General features: G+C 44.9%; 1 protein-coding gene across 4 annotated transcripts in view; it reads right to left on the bottom strand.

Annotated features, from left to right (window-relative positions):
- Positions 1 to 16,360, bottom strand: part of STX8 (syntaxin 8) — a 256,396-nt gene that overhangs the window by 49,637 nt on the left and 190,399 nt on the right. The window contains exons 8-9 of one of the 4 annotated variants that reach the window (XM_077892658.1): positions 6,485 to 6,527; positions 1,990 to 4,540 (exon numbers count right to left, since the gene is read on the bottom strand). The exons of 1 other annotated variant lie outside the window; for it this stretch is intronic. In XM_077892658.1, coding sequence (XP_077748784.1) covers positions 4,492 to 4,540; positions 6,485 to 6,527 — 92 coding nt within the window. In that variant the 3' untranslated portion in view covers positions 1,990 to 4,491. Of the gene's footprint in view, positions 1 to 1,989; positions 4,541 to 6,484; positions 6,528 to 16,360 lie in introns of those variants that run through there. 2 more of the 4 variants (XM_077892656.1, XM_077892660.1) reach the window with 2 other exon arrangements.

Genomic DNA, 16,360 nt, shown 5'->3' with positions numbered 1-16,360 from the left:
CTGAGATAAGTAGATTATTGGGAAAAAGTCACACTCAGAGGCCTTACGAGATGATTAAACCCTGGGAAATTCATCCCCCGAAATCCCTGGCCTCTGAGAGCACACATTCATTACTGGCTCTTGGATAATCTACAATGAAGAACCCTCTTTGGAAGCAGTAAATACTTCTATTCCGCTGAGTTTCCATCTAACTTTTCAAACAGTGAGTTCCTTAGTTTTATGGGTGAGATTCACCACAGACCAAGTGAATTAAAGGGGTGAAGTTACCAAACTTGTAAGATTTTTAAAAAAGATTTATTACTTATTTTGGAGAGAGAGAGAAGGGCAGAAGGCAAGGGAAAGAGAAACCCAAGCAGACTCCAAGCTGAGTATGGAGTACCATGTGGGGGCTCAAGGCTCGATCTCACGACCCTGAGAACATGACCTGAGCCAAAACCAATAGTCAGACACTCAACGAACTGAGCCATCCAGGCGCCCCAGACTTGTAAGATATTTAAAAATTTCTAAGAGAGAAGCACAAACACTAAAGCCAATAAAATGATTAACTCTATGAAAATAATGGTCTTACTGACCTCATTGCATTAACTTTGAAAACTCCACATCTGTAGAAACCATTTCATATTTGATTAATGGCCGTGGTCAAGGCCACTGTCACACAGTATCTTCTCTGTAATAAGTACTGCCTTATAGCGTGCAATAATCAATAGTCAAATCAGCAATTATTGGTGAAGTTGATGACTAGCTTGAAGTTAAGTTAAATATAACCACGAGCTGGAGACAGAAAATGAACCATTGTTTTCTGGCAAGAGGGAAAAATCAACAAACCAATAAACCAACTGGGAGCTCTGATAACCAAACTCTGAATAAGACAACTTCGTGGTGGAGGCTGTTAGTATCAAGGCTGACTTTCTGCTGCAGCAGCTGAATTGTGAGCAGCTGGTATAAACAAGCATGACATTTCCCCAAGAAGCGGGGTGGCACCCAAAACCGGGTGGTGCGCCCTGTCCCCCCCCCTTGCTCCAGGCGACACTCAAGGAACTGTCAACTCTCTGTTGAGCTTAGAGGAAAATACTTCTTTTTTCCTGCTTCTTTTCAAGATTTTATTTACTTGACAGAGAGGGTGACAGAGCACAAGCAGAGGGAGCGGCAGAGTGAGGAGCCTGATGTGGGGCTCGATCCCAGGACCCCGGGATCATGACCTGAGCCTAAGGCAGATGCTTCACCAACTGAGCCACCCAGGTGCCCCTCCAGCTTCTTTTCTTAAGGATGAATATTCGCTGACTCCCAGGAGTTGAGGCTTCTTACAACTGGTCTGACAAAGCAAAGCAACAGGGCAAGTGTGACCTGAGCCAGGGTGGGCAGGCCAGGACCCTGAGGACCAAGGAGGCTGAAGGGGCTGCTGGAGGAAGAGAAGTGGATGACACTTCTTAAACTTTTAAGACACTTTTTAAAGGGAAGATTTGCTTTGTGGGGCACAATACAACCTGCTCCTCTGTCTCCGTATGAAACCTTCAGTAAACTGCAATTTATCAAACTTCTCGAAGCTGTTTTTGTCCATGTGCAATGGGTATGTGCTCGTCTGGAGAGGCACATGTGATATGATGTGCTGGGATTAACCTTGTGGGGATAGGGCTGGGGTACAGGAGGGGGGTCCATGGGGATCTGTTCTCATTCAATTTATAATAGGCTACCCCCAGTCTTCCAGATGAAATACTTTTTAAAAAAGATTTTATTTATTTGACATGAGAGAGAGTGTGCGAGGGCACGTGCAGTGGGGGCACAGGAAGGAACAGAGGCAGAAGGGGAACAGACTCCCCACTGAGCAGGGAGCACAATCCAGAACCCCAAGATCATGACCTGAGCCGAAGGCAAATGCTTCACCAACTGAGCCACCCAGGTGCCCCTCAGATGAAGTACCTGAAGCTTACAGAAGTTACATAACTTGCCCCAAATCTCAATGCTTAAGCCAGGATTCATACCTATAGTCGGATTTTAGAACCCAGAGTCTAAATACTACAGGAGACTTATCCTGGAAGACGGCAGAGAAAATAATTCCAGCTGATATCACAAACTGCTATACTTCATTTATCAGAGTATGGGTTTCCGGATGTAACATAAGTGATATTTTGAAAGAGGAGGAGTCAGCAGGGTTAGTATGGGAAATCCATCACCCGAGCTAGTCAACAGCTGCCTGAAACATTTATCTGCAATAGTGTGACACGATCTTTCACGACAGAACTGAAATTCAAATCAGAATGCAGGGCAAGGAAATAGTATGGGAGAGAGAAAGGAAAAAAAATTTCATTAAAAAAGAACTGGTGGATATATGAATGGAGTGCTGCCTTTAGGAACCACAACGTGTGATACTGACAGTGAGACAGTAATCACATATATGGTGAAAGAGGAAAAAGCACTTTCAATAACCATGTAAAGACACAAAGATATCTTGGCATTGCTTAACATAGGTAGATGGAATGAAAATAGAGTACAGCTACTAAGAATGAGGACAGCTCGAATCCCAGCTCAACCACTTACTAGCTGTGTTGCCTTGGACAAATCACTTAACCTCTCTGTTCTTCTGTTTCTTCATCTGTAAAGTGTAGACATTAAATGTTCCTATGTCATTACATTGTTGTGAGGATTCGATGACTTAATATATTAACATATTTGGAACAGTGCCTGGAACATGATAAGCATCTTATAAGCTTTAGCTGATACTATATTCTTTTATTTTTTACAAAGATTTTTAAATTTATTTATTTATGACAGACACACAGAGAGAGGCAGAAACACAGGCAGAGGGAGAAGCAGGCTCCCTGTGGGGAGCCAATGCGGGACTCGATCCCAGGACCCCGGGTTCACGACCTGAGTTGAAGGCAGATGCTCAATCACTGAGCCACCAAGGTGCCCCTATCATTATATTCTTAATACAAAATGGTGGGGGGTACCTAAACCAGTATGGGAACATTTTAGGGGTATTCACAAGAGGCAGTAAATGCACAGGTAGCCCGAAGGATAGATAAGTAGGTCTGGTGGGATATATTGAGCTGTTGGCTCACAGAGGAAGACAGCTAGACTGTTGTGTTAGGAGAGTGAGGAAGGGCACTGAAGGATGTTCCGAGGTTAGAGCACAGGTCCATATGGAGACAGTGGAGTGACAGGAGGCTGGGGCAGAGAGAGGAACTTTTAGAGGCAACACAGCTCCAGCTGTAGCCGTGCAGAGGGAGAGGTGATGAGACCACAGTGTTGCAGAGACCATCACGCAGACTCCTTCGCCTCTTACTGTGATGGCAGGAAAATGGGAGACAAGAGATAACCATGAATGGAGAGTCAGAAACCTCAAGGAATATGGGTGGAGGACTGGAAAGTTTTTAGCTGTTGAAATCACATCTACTGTAGCTAGCTGGCTTAGGCAAAAAAAAAAAAAGGGGGGGGGGATATTGGAGCTTATGGAACCTTCCGGACCACCAGAAAAGTAGATCTGGAGGATACACGATGGCCAGAACCAGAAGAGCCAACCACACAGGACAAGGGTTCCACACCACTCGTGGGACAAGAGGTGTTAGATGCTAGAATCTTCGCGGAGCTCCCTGCAAAGACCACACACTCCTCCTCTGTGCCTATCAGGAGATCTGATCTCCCTGGGTGTCACTAACACCTCCTACTGGTCTCTCCCATCTCTGTGTCTTCTAAGGTAGAAACTGGGCCACATGTGAAGCCTCATCATGAGGAGCTTTTAACTTTCTGACCTGTGTAATTCAGGGAGGAGATATGTAGGAGAGGGCTGACGTGACAGGTGAGGAAGCCGACCCCAGCTCCTGAACAGCAGTGGCAGTGAAGAGGATGGAAAGGAGATGCTGGCACCACATGGCTTGGACTTCCCTGTGGGGAGGGGGGCTGACAGCAGAACAGAGTGCTGGGGAGGGACAGGGGGGAAGAGGGAGAGGGAGCTGGATTTCTATGGTTCTGAGATATTAACATCAGGAGAGAACAAAGACCCTTGACTGAACAAGGTATGATCGGAGGAAATCTATGCTTTAATTAATAAGCTGGTGCTAGAAGCAGTGTTCTAGGAAAAGGGCATTACCTCACAGTGACATGTTATGAGCATCTCTAAAATTCTGGCCCCAGTCCAGATGAATTTCCCTTTGTCTCTGGACTCACCTGAGTTAATTCCTCACCTTCATCCCCATTTATCCAAATGCTCTTTCAGTGAGCCATTCTTCAATGGGCCTGTTTTTTTAATTTCCCTTGCACCACACATACACTGGCAGGAAGTAATCTCTCCCTTTACTTGGAATTCCTGTAACATGTTACCTATATTCGTCTTGCATCACTGATCTCATTTTGCCTCATATTTGAGAGTTACTTAGGGATGGGTCATCTCTCCTTCTTGAGGCAGAGTGAATAATCGGACAGATTTCTGAGTTCTCAGCTCCTAGTACAATCCCTTGCACTTGAAAATTCTTTGGTGAGTGAAGAACAAATACGTCACATCCACCATACGCTCTTCATTGTACCATGCGATGATTTCCGATTTCTGCAAGGAAAAAGATTGCCAGATACCTCACCAATCTGTTCTGAGGTTCATGCTAACCAAAATGCTTAATCTCTAAAAACGCCCATACTTTGGGGCCTTGCCCTACCTATTCTATGGGCTTCCCAATGGATTATAGGATTGCGAATACATCTTTTACATCTTTCATATTCCCTGTCATGCCTATTGTGGTATATACTCAAGGAATACTTGTTGACTCATCTAAGTTTTAGACATTACGTGGGGCATGTGGATGGGCCCTGGAGTTTGTCTGACTAAGGAAGTCTACAAAGATTGCTTTGTATATATCTGGGCAGATGAACAGCAGTTCATTCACAGTAACGGCATTAGGTTAGCTTCACTCTGGAAAAAGCATGGTTTAAGGGAAGACAGAGGATGAGAGGCATTAAGGAGGTGTAGCCCTGCAACAATGAGGAGATCTAGTGAGGCACCATCAGTGAAGAGAGACCCCCACTAATTTCTTGAAGACAGAAGACAAATGGGGTAGGGCTGATGGCCAAATGTGAAGAGGGAGCTGTGGCATAGACATGGGGAAGAGCTGTAACTGATGAGGGCGCCAACCTGCCAAACACCAACCTTGAGAGGCTCCAGAATGACAAGAGAATAAGCAAGACAGTGAGAAACTGAACAAAAATCAGGACTCACTGAAGATCTTTCTGTGGACCCTCCCCCACCTACCAAGTAACAAAACCACCAGGCAGCCCAGTGTTTATACCACATGAAAAGCTGGAGTATTTTCTCTAAAGACATCCAGCAAACTATTTCTGGGGTACCAGAGCTGCTACTGTGGGTGCTGCTGTCCTAGTATGCTATGGCATATGGAAGGTGGGGGTGAAGCCCATCATTCAACCAGATCCATCCATTTATATAAGGCCTCCCATCAGCCTTTCCACTTCCAGATTCATATGTATGAGCTCATCCCCAAGATTCATCAAGTATATAAGCAAAGTCCATAGCATGACATAGAAAACACAGTCAAACAAATAAAGGAACTGACCCTAGAGGATACAGAAACAATTCTGATAAGATGAGAATTAAAAAAAAATCCAGAGCATGACCCCCCTACCAAAAAAATCTAGTTAGTATTCTGGAAGAGATTTGGAAAAAAATATTGTACCCATAAAAACAAGGACAAAATCCAATAAAAAAAGGAACAATCAAGAATAAGAAAGAGTTTTAGAAATTAAAAGACCCACAATCAGACAAATTGCTTTGACATTTCAAAAACGGCAACAATAAGAGACCCTAAAATCTTCTAGAGTGACAAAAAAATGGGACAATGAAAAGATAAATAAGAACAGGTTGCAAACAAAGGAACTAGAATCATATTTGTGTGAACTTCTCAGTAGCAGCACTGAATATTACTAGAAAGTAAAGCAAGTTCTGAAGGAAAAGAATTTGCAATTTAGAATTCTACACCCTGTCAAACTACCAACTAAGCATGAGGATGTAATAAAGAATCTTCACACACGAGAATTCATTAGGCATACCACTCTTGCCCCCTTTTGCCCTTTTGCAGAAAATTGAGGATACTGTTCAACAAAATGAAGGTTAAAATTTTTCAGGAAAAGGAAGACATGAGAACAGAGAAATGGTATAAGCACACAGGTTAACAACAAATAGAAACACCAGGATGATAAACAACAAACATAAGAATAAATACATAAATAAGAACAAATACATAAGATACATAAGATACATAAGAACCTTGAGAGATTATCTAATTTTTCCATGTGGAAATCAGTATTGTTAGGCATTCTAAAGAGATGTTCATATATTGGGGAAAAAAACAAGTGCATTGAAAACTGAACAAAAGAAAAAAGGAAATTATCAACATCTGGAAAATCAAAAAATTACATAAGATGGAAAATACAACAGTGACATACCACTTGATTCAGCAATAAGCAATTGAATCATAATACTAACCGGATTGGAAAGGGAAGTCTGAGGACTAGAGGATTTAGGTTTCCTGGAAAAAAAAAAAAGGAGATTTAGCTCAAAAAAACTTCAAGACAAAAATAAAGACAAAAAAATGTCAGGAAAAAAAGAGAGGCAACCGGAAACTCCAGGATATGTAAATGGCAGTATAAACTCTCTTTTGGTATATGGGCAAAGCAATTTAGAACAAGCAAATTTTAGAACAGAAAATTGGGGGCTTCCACAAGAATGGAATGGTTTCAAAATAACAGAATGAGTTGGAAGGTGGAAGATATCAAGTTTAGGGTGAAAAAGAACATGTTTCTTTTCCCAATAAGAAAAAGGGCAAACAAAACAAAACAGCCAAGAAACAAAAATCGTAGTTTTTTTTTTAGCAAACAAAGATGTGGCATGGTTTTACTTACTTACTTACTTATTATTTATTTAAAAAATATATTAGTTTATTTGAGAGAGAGAGAAAGAGAGTGAATGAGCATGCTCAAGAGCAGGGAGCCAGATGCAGGGCTCAACCCCAGGACCCCAGGATCATGACCTGAGCCAAAGGCAGATGTTTAACTGACTGAGCCATGAGCCACCCAGGTGCCCTGTGGCATGGTTTTAAAGCAGTGATGGAATGCAAGAAAAGAAAATAGATTTCATCAGGGATTATGATTTAGGATTATAGAGAAGGAAATATAATCAACCACAGTGCACGTCTTGTTTTTGCAGTGTGTAATATTCATATTGATATAATAACATGAAAGCTATTTATTGGCTTCTAACATTGGAATCAACCTAAAACCACAGTACAGAAATCTTAATTGTGGTCAAAAGGGAATGGAAGCATTATCAACAGCTGATAGAAATGAAGGGTAGAGAGATGAGAAATGAAGTGGCAGAGAGGTGAGGCAAACGTCCTGTGATCAAGGTAACAGGAAATAGAGATTTAAGTATATTGCTTACAGTTACAGTAGTAATATACAGAGGAATAAAAGCAGGGATGTTGGAAAAAGAAGAGAGGTGAATGTGTAGAGTTTGAGTAAAACTCTATATATCAGATCAGGAAATCAGTAAGTAATGTCCAAACTTGAGAAATTAAAAGTGCTTGTGCATAAAAATATCATTCCAGAATAGGCAATCACCAGAAGGAGGAAGAGCGAAAGAGGACTCAAGAGTGATTGATTCTGGGTTGGGACAGGGGATGAGGAGGGCCAGGGCAGGGGACCAGTTGATTTTTTTTTTTTTTTTAACTGTGTCCCTGCATTATTTAATTCTTTTAAAAGTAAATATTTACTTTGGAACCTGCACATTTTGGCTCATGGCCGCTAAGAAATTAACCTCTGACACGTACTATTGGGATATACTTATTTCTCCTAGCATTGTTCCTGTCTTGGGTTGTCCAGACCTAGGCCAGCAGTACGCAAGTCCCAGGGGGAGCGGTACCCAGATGGCATCCCACAGGGCATGATGTAAAGGATGTAGGAAGTATAAACTGTGGGTTACCAGTCATCTTAGGGAATTTCTGGTGACAAGTCATTACAAAGAGGAAGATCTCCCCCAGGCTTACTGCCGGAATAACCCTGGGTCTTACCAGCTTCCATGCTCCTGCTGGACAGAATAAGTAAAATGTCTTATATTTTCCTTTTGAAAGCAGTAGGAACAGCTCAAGGATTTGCACAGCAGAATGAAAGAGGGGCTGTCACGGAGTTCCTTAGGACTCACAGCTTGAAAGGAAAGAGGAGGCCCACAGGGGGCCTGTGGGCCAAGCCCAGCAGGGGAGACAGAGCACTTCCCCAGCCCAGGGGGTGGGACCACAGCTCTTAAAGCCACAGATCTCCTCTGTAGGCACAGAGACCCTCGCAGCAGGAATCCATTCACACCAGTCACCCTTGGAGACTGCTATTTATGCTAAAGAAATTTATCCCACTCCATTGTATGTTTCTTGTCCAGAGTTCCCTTGGATCCCTTGTTTACGGCCTTCGTCCTATATTGTGAGCAGGGGAATGGACAGGCCATTTAGGAGGGCAGGGTGGCTAATGATGGGTCTGTTAGCTCTGCAGTCAGCCTTTCCTTTGTGAGCCAAACCCAATTTGGGTGCATTTGCTTAAAAAAAAAAAAAAAGAAAAAGAAAAAAGAAAAAAAATAAAGAAAAAAATAAAAAGAAAAAGAGAAAGAAAGCAAGCAAAAACCTCATTTGAGGTTGAAGAAATGTTAGCTGTTCTGTTACTGGAAAAAAAAAAAAAAAGACACACAAAAAGCAACCCACCACTGGAAGAAACCAAAAACTTTGTAATATTTCTAATCTACTCCTTTGGTTGAAATACACATGAATCCAATTATTTCAGGTGTAGGTGCAAATATTGCAGCTGTAGTTCCTACTCATTGGGAGGATCTTAAAACACAGGGGGCCTTTTCATCACTGGAGGGATGCTAATTTTTATCTTGCAAAAAGTAAGGGGAAGCCCCAACTGAAATGTTTCCTTTTGAGGCAGAACTTAAACGTAAGCTACGCTTTCATGAATTCTGTGAGCCAAATCCTTATAAATCCTTTGAGTTGACAGATCAATTATTCCTTCTAACAGCTAATGAACTAATAACCCTTGGAAATTTTTCCTTCCCTGGGTTTAAAATGGGGGGAAAAACTTTAGGAGGGAGGAAAAATAATCACTGGAAGACTACATAGCAATAAAAACAATGAAATTCATTATAGCTTTTCCAAGGAAGCTATGTTTTGTTCGAGGGCTGTGAGCTTTAAATTAAAACCATGTCCTGTAACCTTGCATTTTATAAAACATCATAAATATTCGAATCTCCTATTGTGTTCTGTCCAGTGAAAGGAATGAGAAAGGAAAGGGGAGAAGGAGAAAGAGAAGGGCTCAGGGGACGGAGAGCAACAAGAAGGCACTCTTTGGGGATGCCTGGGTGGCTCAGCGGCTGAGCATCTGCCTTCAGCTCAGGGTGTGATCCCAAAGTCCTGGGATCGAGTCCCACATTGGGCTCCCTGTGTGGAGCCTGCTTCTCTCCCTGGCCTGTGTCTCTGCCTCTCTTTCTCTCTCTCTCTCTCTCTCTGTGTCTCTCATGAATAAATAAATTTTAAAAAACCTTAAAAGGTGCTCTCTGGGGTTGACTCTCTGGGAACCACAGAGATGGGAAGGATGGGCATGTGCAGGATAGAGAGTGGGTAGGGGAGACTTTTACTCCATGGTGCCCTAGGCTGGGATCCTAAAGAGAAAAAAGCTGATTGTACTGAGCCTTGTGGATGGAAGGAGGGTTGGGAGAGGTGGAATCCTGCAGAGAAGAGAGGTTGGGCATTCTCGGGATTAGACACAGAGGGGACTGAGGGTTAGAGCAGGTGACCGGATTTAATTGCAAACTATAGAGTGTGGGGCCTTCCAGTGACTGGCGGGGAGCACTGTGCTCCCTCCTTCCTGCAATGCAGTTCTTGGAAGTGAAAGATGAAGTGTTCAAGTGAGTGAGGCTCAGTCTTTGTTCTACAATAGTGGCAACTCTGGAGGATGGTACCCAGAGAGTGCTGTGTACACCCCCAGGGACACCACACAGCTGTCCACTTGGAGCTCCTGGCACGCAGTGGACATGGTTTGGAGAACAGGGAATTGAACGAGTCAGAAGGCCTGAGTGGCAATCACAGCTTCGTTTGCTCTAACGGTCAAATGGGGATAATTATAATTGTCAGCAGGAAAGAGAATGAAGTAACACCGATAGATGAGAAATCACGTGTCTGGCTTTATCAGGGCCAAGACCCAACTGAGTGACCTAAGGTCAAGTCAAGGCTGGCTTCATGGGCATGTGACCCGAGCAGTGGCACAGGTTTAATGCCTGGTTTAATGCTCTGCTGTAGCCCTCTGGACATTTTTAATAAATTCTGAATGAGAAGCCCTGTATTTTCACTTCTCACTGGGTCCCACGAATTACGTAAATCATCTTGGATAAAGCTGCCTGGTTCAGTGACAGGAGCCAAAGAAGATGTCCATCTGTGGCAAACCACTCCCAGTAGAGACACACTCTGGGTTTGCAGCTGCTCAGCATCTGAATCTACTTCTTATATTTGAGAAATTCTTTGCTACCTGAGTTTTTATAGGAGGCAGGGGTGAAAGGGCCAAATGTTGGTATATCCCCTGCCTCCCCGCCAGCTAGTGTGCAGCCACTTGGGTGCTATGACTAAGGACCATAGAACATTCATTTTGGTGGTGGTGGCAGCAAGGACATCCCCCAGGGGCATCAGTTGGAGCTTTCCGAGCTACTACCTCTGGGGTCTGGCACTGGCAGGGCCGGCCAGCGTGGGGCACTCAGCAGTTGCAGCAATGATATCCTCACCAGAAGGTTCTGTGGTGGGGTGGTAGCCACTGGTGGTTTCTCTCTATGTTGTAGCCTGATTTGCCAGCCTTCTTGGTTATTTATTTTGCAAACTACTCAATACCCTTTCAATAAATTGCTTTTGCACTAAGCGACCAGAGATGGTTTCTGTTGCCTACAGCCAAGTTTATTTGGCTATAGAGCTGGACTCTGTTGTGCAGTTTCTCCCTGATGGCCCCTCAGCCAACGGACAGCAAAGGAGTCCTGTGTCCTGTGGCAGAACCCACTGGGCCACGTGCCCCTGGTGATGGACATGAGTGCTGGTGCGTGTCCACATGGAAGGGACTTTGGAGGTCATGTGGTCCACAACCCTTCTAAAAACAGGAAGCCTTCCAGAATAATTCAGTCTCACTCAGTAAGAGGTGAGTAAAGATGCTCCGGATAACTAGAGGGTATGCTATGCAGAAAGCCTTTGTCCTAGGTGACAAACCACAAGGCTGGTCGGCTCCCAGATGTAGCCTGCCAGGTCAGTGGGCATCTTAGGGCTTGTGAGGATATCCCCAACTATCAAGCTGTCAATGAGGAAGTCCAGGGGAATTCCACATCACTCAGGGCCAGAAGATGGAATGCCATTCCTTTGAGGAGGTAGGTGGCTCATTCCTGATGGGTTTCCAGAGTGTGATGGGGCTAAGGTGCTCCTAGGTTATGAAACCAGGAACCACCTGGGAAGGATCCCACAGGGATATTATGGCCACAGGAAAAACCGTAAGCATCACACAGGATGATGCTGTTTCTGGCAGTGGGCTCAGGACACCACAGGACAGTTTCTTTTCCTTCTGCAGGCATGCTCTACCAAGGACCACAATATTCTACAGTTTGCCAAGGGCTGGGGCACTTGGTGAAAAGAGTTTGGATGAGCTCATCTTCCAATACTTGAGCTGAACTCCCAGCTGAAACGAAAGCACTGATCACTGGCATTACAGATTGTGTGCCTACAGAGTCACTTGACTGGCTGACTTTTCCAGCCACTGGGAGAATGACTCTGGTTGCAGGACAGGGCCTTTTGCCTGTGACAGCAGGAAGATCCACTCATGAGAAGCCTCCCTAGAAAGTCTAAGATGGGCCCACCCCACTGCGTCTGGACAGCAGGCTGGGATGTGGTGGTGGTGGTGGAGGGATGTGGTCCCTCAGGATGGACGGGGTGGGTCCAATGCTGCCAGCGACCAGAGATGAAGGAGGAAGGCAGTTATCATTTACGTGCAAAGGAAGAGACTGGATCTCACGAAGTCTGTGAGCTGCAGGGCAGCGAGGGGGCTCGGAAGGTGCCAGGGCCGGGGTCATGGGGCGCAGCAGATCCCTGAGGGCACCTGCTCCCGCGGTGGAGGGTGCAGGCGGCCACAGGCCGGAGGACCGCAAGGAGGAGCAGGTACCCCGGGAGGTCCGCGGCTTCAAAGGGAAAGGAAGAGAGCCGGGCAGGGGGGAGAGAACCGGGAGCCTCTCCGAAGGCTTTTCCAGAATGAGTAAAGTACTCATACCCGGGGCTTTATTTGAATTTATCACCTCTTATTAGTGCCTTTTGAAATGCGAATTAGCTGATTAACCACTGCTCACAGCCTTCCCACTGTTCTTTATTCTCCTGCATTCAGCAACTTTGTTCTAAATAGGGTAGGCCACAGTAGCCCACCAGGGGGAAATTATTCTCAAGGTTACAAGAACAGTGACCACAGCAAACTTGGTCCCCGGGCTGGGTGGAAACAAGTTGGGGGCGGGACGGTGCCCCGGGCCGGGCTCCAGCCGCCTCTGGTTTCCATACAAAGGGCCCGCGGACCCTGCTCCTCTCTGGTGAGCCCTGGGCCTGGTCCTTAGGATCTGGGAACGGGCCCCTGGAGAAGGAGACACACTCTCCTCCACCATCTCTCCAATGGCCACCACTTTTTTTGTTTACTATATTCATTTTCTAAAAGGTTCATTAGTTCTAGGTCCCTGAGGAATGTTCCCGCACTGGCTTGAGCTCTCTGTTTGGGGCCGGGGGCTCACATTTATGAACAACAAGGGATGACCTCTGGCAGAGCCCGGTCCGCACTTGCTCCTGCCTCCAGTTTGGCAACACGACACAAAGGCGGTGTGGCGTGTATACACTTTCCAGGCTGAGCCCCTATTCAGAGGGGGCTGCAGCTTGCACGTAATGGGCCCCCTACAGACAAAGCCAGCAAGTTTCTTAATTAAGTCTAAGTGAAAGACAGATCCCGCTTACATCTTCAGAGAACCTTCCTTCAGGACTTCAAACACACCCAAGAGACTGCCCTATCAAATCCAGGCACGAATAACTGGCGAACAATTTTTTTCTCTTTTTAAATACAGAAAGCCAAGCCTCCGGCGCCAACTCCTCGGCCCCTCTCACTTTCCCTGCAATTTTAGACATGCCTCTGGTTTATAAAACAGAAAACAAAGGGACTTCTTGTGTGTCGGAGGAGCCCTCAGAGGGTCTGCATTTTATACCCCCCCCCCCCCAAAGCAGCGCACTGTCTAAAGAGCTCTTTAACTGGGTTTGGTCTCATTATCATTTCCACGAGGTATCAAAGGGTGTGCTCAAAAACCAGCATGTGTACATGTACCACAGAAGGACAAACCCTAGTATGGGATGATGGTTAAACAACAACAAAAAAATTAATTATTAGCTAATTACCTTTGCAAAAATGTGATTTTTCACCATACCGTCCACCCCCACCCCCTCCCCTGGCCTCAGCAACCTTCTCCTTCAGACAGACCTTTCTGTTTTCTGGGCTTTGCTGTGATAATGTTCTTTGCAAACAGAAACCAATTATTCTGCAGCAGTAAGTCACCAGGAGTATGAATTGCTTTAATTTTTCCCCCTTTTAGCAGCTGCCCAGGGTGGGTTGGGAGGGGGGCCTCAATAATGAAGCTGGAATGAATATGAAAGCAGCACTGAGGCTGGGTGTCCTGCAGGGAAAATGATGTTCAAAAAATAAAAGTGCGTTTTTTTTTCCCATTGCGAGAAGCTAATCAATGAGTCAGACATTTCCAAAAAAAAAAAAAAAGCACTTTCTGCTCTGAATCTGCATGGCCAAGGCTGCCTCCCCCAGTGAGTCCTGTGCACCTGACTAGCTTGTAAAAATGTCACCTTACCGTTGAAGTGCTAAACACGCCCTGTTTTTTCCGTGCCTCTTCTCTTCTCTCTACACCACCCCCCTTTTGCCTTTTTCCTTCTGCAATTCTTTGCTTTCTCATTAGAAATGCCCAGCAACGACCAGCAGACAAAGACACTACAAACAAAGTGTATGGAAAGGGGAAAAAAAATTAAAAAGGGAAGAAAAGTGCAGAGGAATTCTTCATTCACTGATCTCTAGAATACATTAATATCTAAAACTGTTGGCACAGCCTGTGGTACTAGGGCAGTGAACAATGCAAGCAATGATTCGAAGTCTGGGATCTTCAAATAAACCCCAGCGCTGTCATGGCCACCAGGAAGGGGAATAATGGCGATATTAGCTGACCTTCATTTTGTCGTCTCTTCAGACCTGACTGCTGGACCCCTGTTTGCCTGTTACTAGGATTTCTTGGCTCAAAAATTTTAGCATTTCCCAGGCAATACAAGAGCCAGTTTATTAGGTAAATAAACCAGGCCTTGAGCAGTGTTTTCTGCTTCATAATGGGGACTGGGTGAATGGGAATGAGGGCCGGGTTGGAGTCAGAAGGAATGACTGAGAACCAGAGAGCTCATCATTTTTCCTTCATCCAGATTGCCAGATTTTAACAAATCATCACCATCAGCATGCTGGCTTTGGGTAACGTAGCTAACATCAGCCACAAAGTAAGCAAGGAAGGGAAGGCTCACACAGAAGCAAAGAACGAAAAATAGCCAGGGTCCTCCCCTAGGGATGGAGATCTTCAATGGCATTTCACTTAGCCCATGTTTATGAGCAACTCGAGACCATTTTATAACACATGCAAAAGGAGCTAATGGTATCAGATTGCGTTCATCTGTCATAATTACCCGAATGCTCTCCTGTGATCCACACAGCACTCTAGTGACGATCTTGATGATGTGAATAAAGTAAGGAATGCAGACCCGGATTCTTTTGCATAGCCTTCAGATCCAGAGGGCCTCCTCACTGTCCAGGCCATTGCAATATGGGTAATTATTACATTTGTGTGTCTGGGTACAGTTTGCTGCCTCTCTTCCTTCCCCCACTTTAATACAAGCTCACCCAGAGCACCTGCTTGATGTTGAATCCTATCTCACCCAGGACAGCACCCAGCATCCGAGACATGCCTGCCTGCCAGAGGAGGCCCTGTTCTCTTTAGCCTGCCTTTGGAAAGATATACCACATCTTTAAAAGCCTTCAGCTACCTCACCCAACAGGAATAAGAGGCAATACTTCCTTTCGTGCAGTGTCTTGCCACTGAAAACAAACATACGACTTTTGTGTGGTGGTTCTGAACTTCTAAATCAAAATAGATCTTAAATGCTAGAGGGATGCCTAGGTGGCTCAATGGTTGAGGATCTGCCTTTGGCTCAGGGCGTGATCCCGGAGTCTCGGGGAACCTGCTTCTTCCTCTGTCCACGTCTCTGCCTCTGTGTGTGTCTTTCTCATGAATACGATAAATGAACTCTAACAAAAAAAAAGCTAGAAATGTTCATTCTGTATAAAGTGGGACATCATGTAAAAAGATATAATACACACACTTTTTCAAAAAGTTACAGTCATTGGAGGCACCGTCTTGGAAACAGGGTAGAGAGAGAAAATGTTCAGACTCCAGGAATGAGAAAGGCAAATTATGGGGTATCTGCGATATGATCCCGAATCGGTTTTAAAAAGGTAACACATGGGACGCCTCGGTGGCTCAGTGGTTGAGCATTTGCCTTCAGCTCAAGTCGTGATCCCAGGGTCCTGGGATCTAGTCCCACATCAGGCTCCCTAAAGGGAGCCTACTTTTCTCTCTGCCTGTGCCTCTGTGTGTCTCTCATAAATAAACAAATAAAATCTTAAAAAAAAAAAAGTTAACACATGTAGACATATTCTACGTATGTGATGGGGGAACACAGGGCTAGCCGAGGACAAAGCACGAGCCCGGGGCAACACACTGACAAGTCCTTGAAACAGGAAGAGTGACCTTCCTCTACAGGCTCAACTGCCTCGATGTTCACACTTTGCTAAGGGGAGAAGGCAATCTTAGCCCAACCCCCAGGATCCTATAAGTCCACTTTAACATATAGAAATTCCTTTAGAAATTTCCTTTATCTCTAAACCCCCAAGATATGTGTTGGCGACCATCCCCCAAGCACATGACCCACTGATACACATCTGAAGGGTCTCATGACTCAGGTTTAATTAGATGGTAATAAGTGACCTTTTCCCAACAATAGCTAGCTAGCCCCCTAGTTCCTGGAAACCTTGCTTCCAAAATTCTTTGGAGAGTATGGTATCCTCAAACCCCTCCCAACTCCCAGGTATATAATCAGCCACCCCTCACAGGCCTGGCTCTTCCTGCCCACAGGTCCTCTCCCAGGCCTTTTTTTTTTTTTTTTTTTTTGAAAGAGTTTATTTA

Source organism: Canis aureus, chromosome 3 (assembly GCF_053574225.1).
Source record: "Canis aureus isolate CA01 chromosome 3, VMU_Caureus_v.1.0, whole genome shotgun sequence".
Lineage (NCBI taxonomy): Eukaryota > Metazoa > Chordata > Mammalia > Carnivora > Canidae > Canis > Canis aureus.
This window is presented reverse-complemented; position numbering and strand designations above follow the sequence as displayed.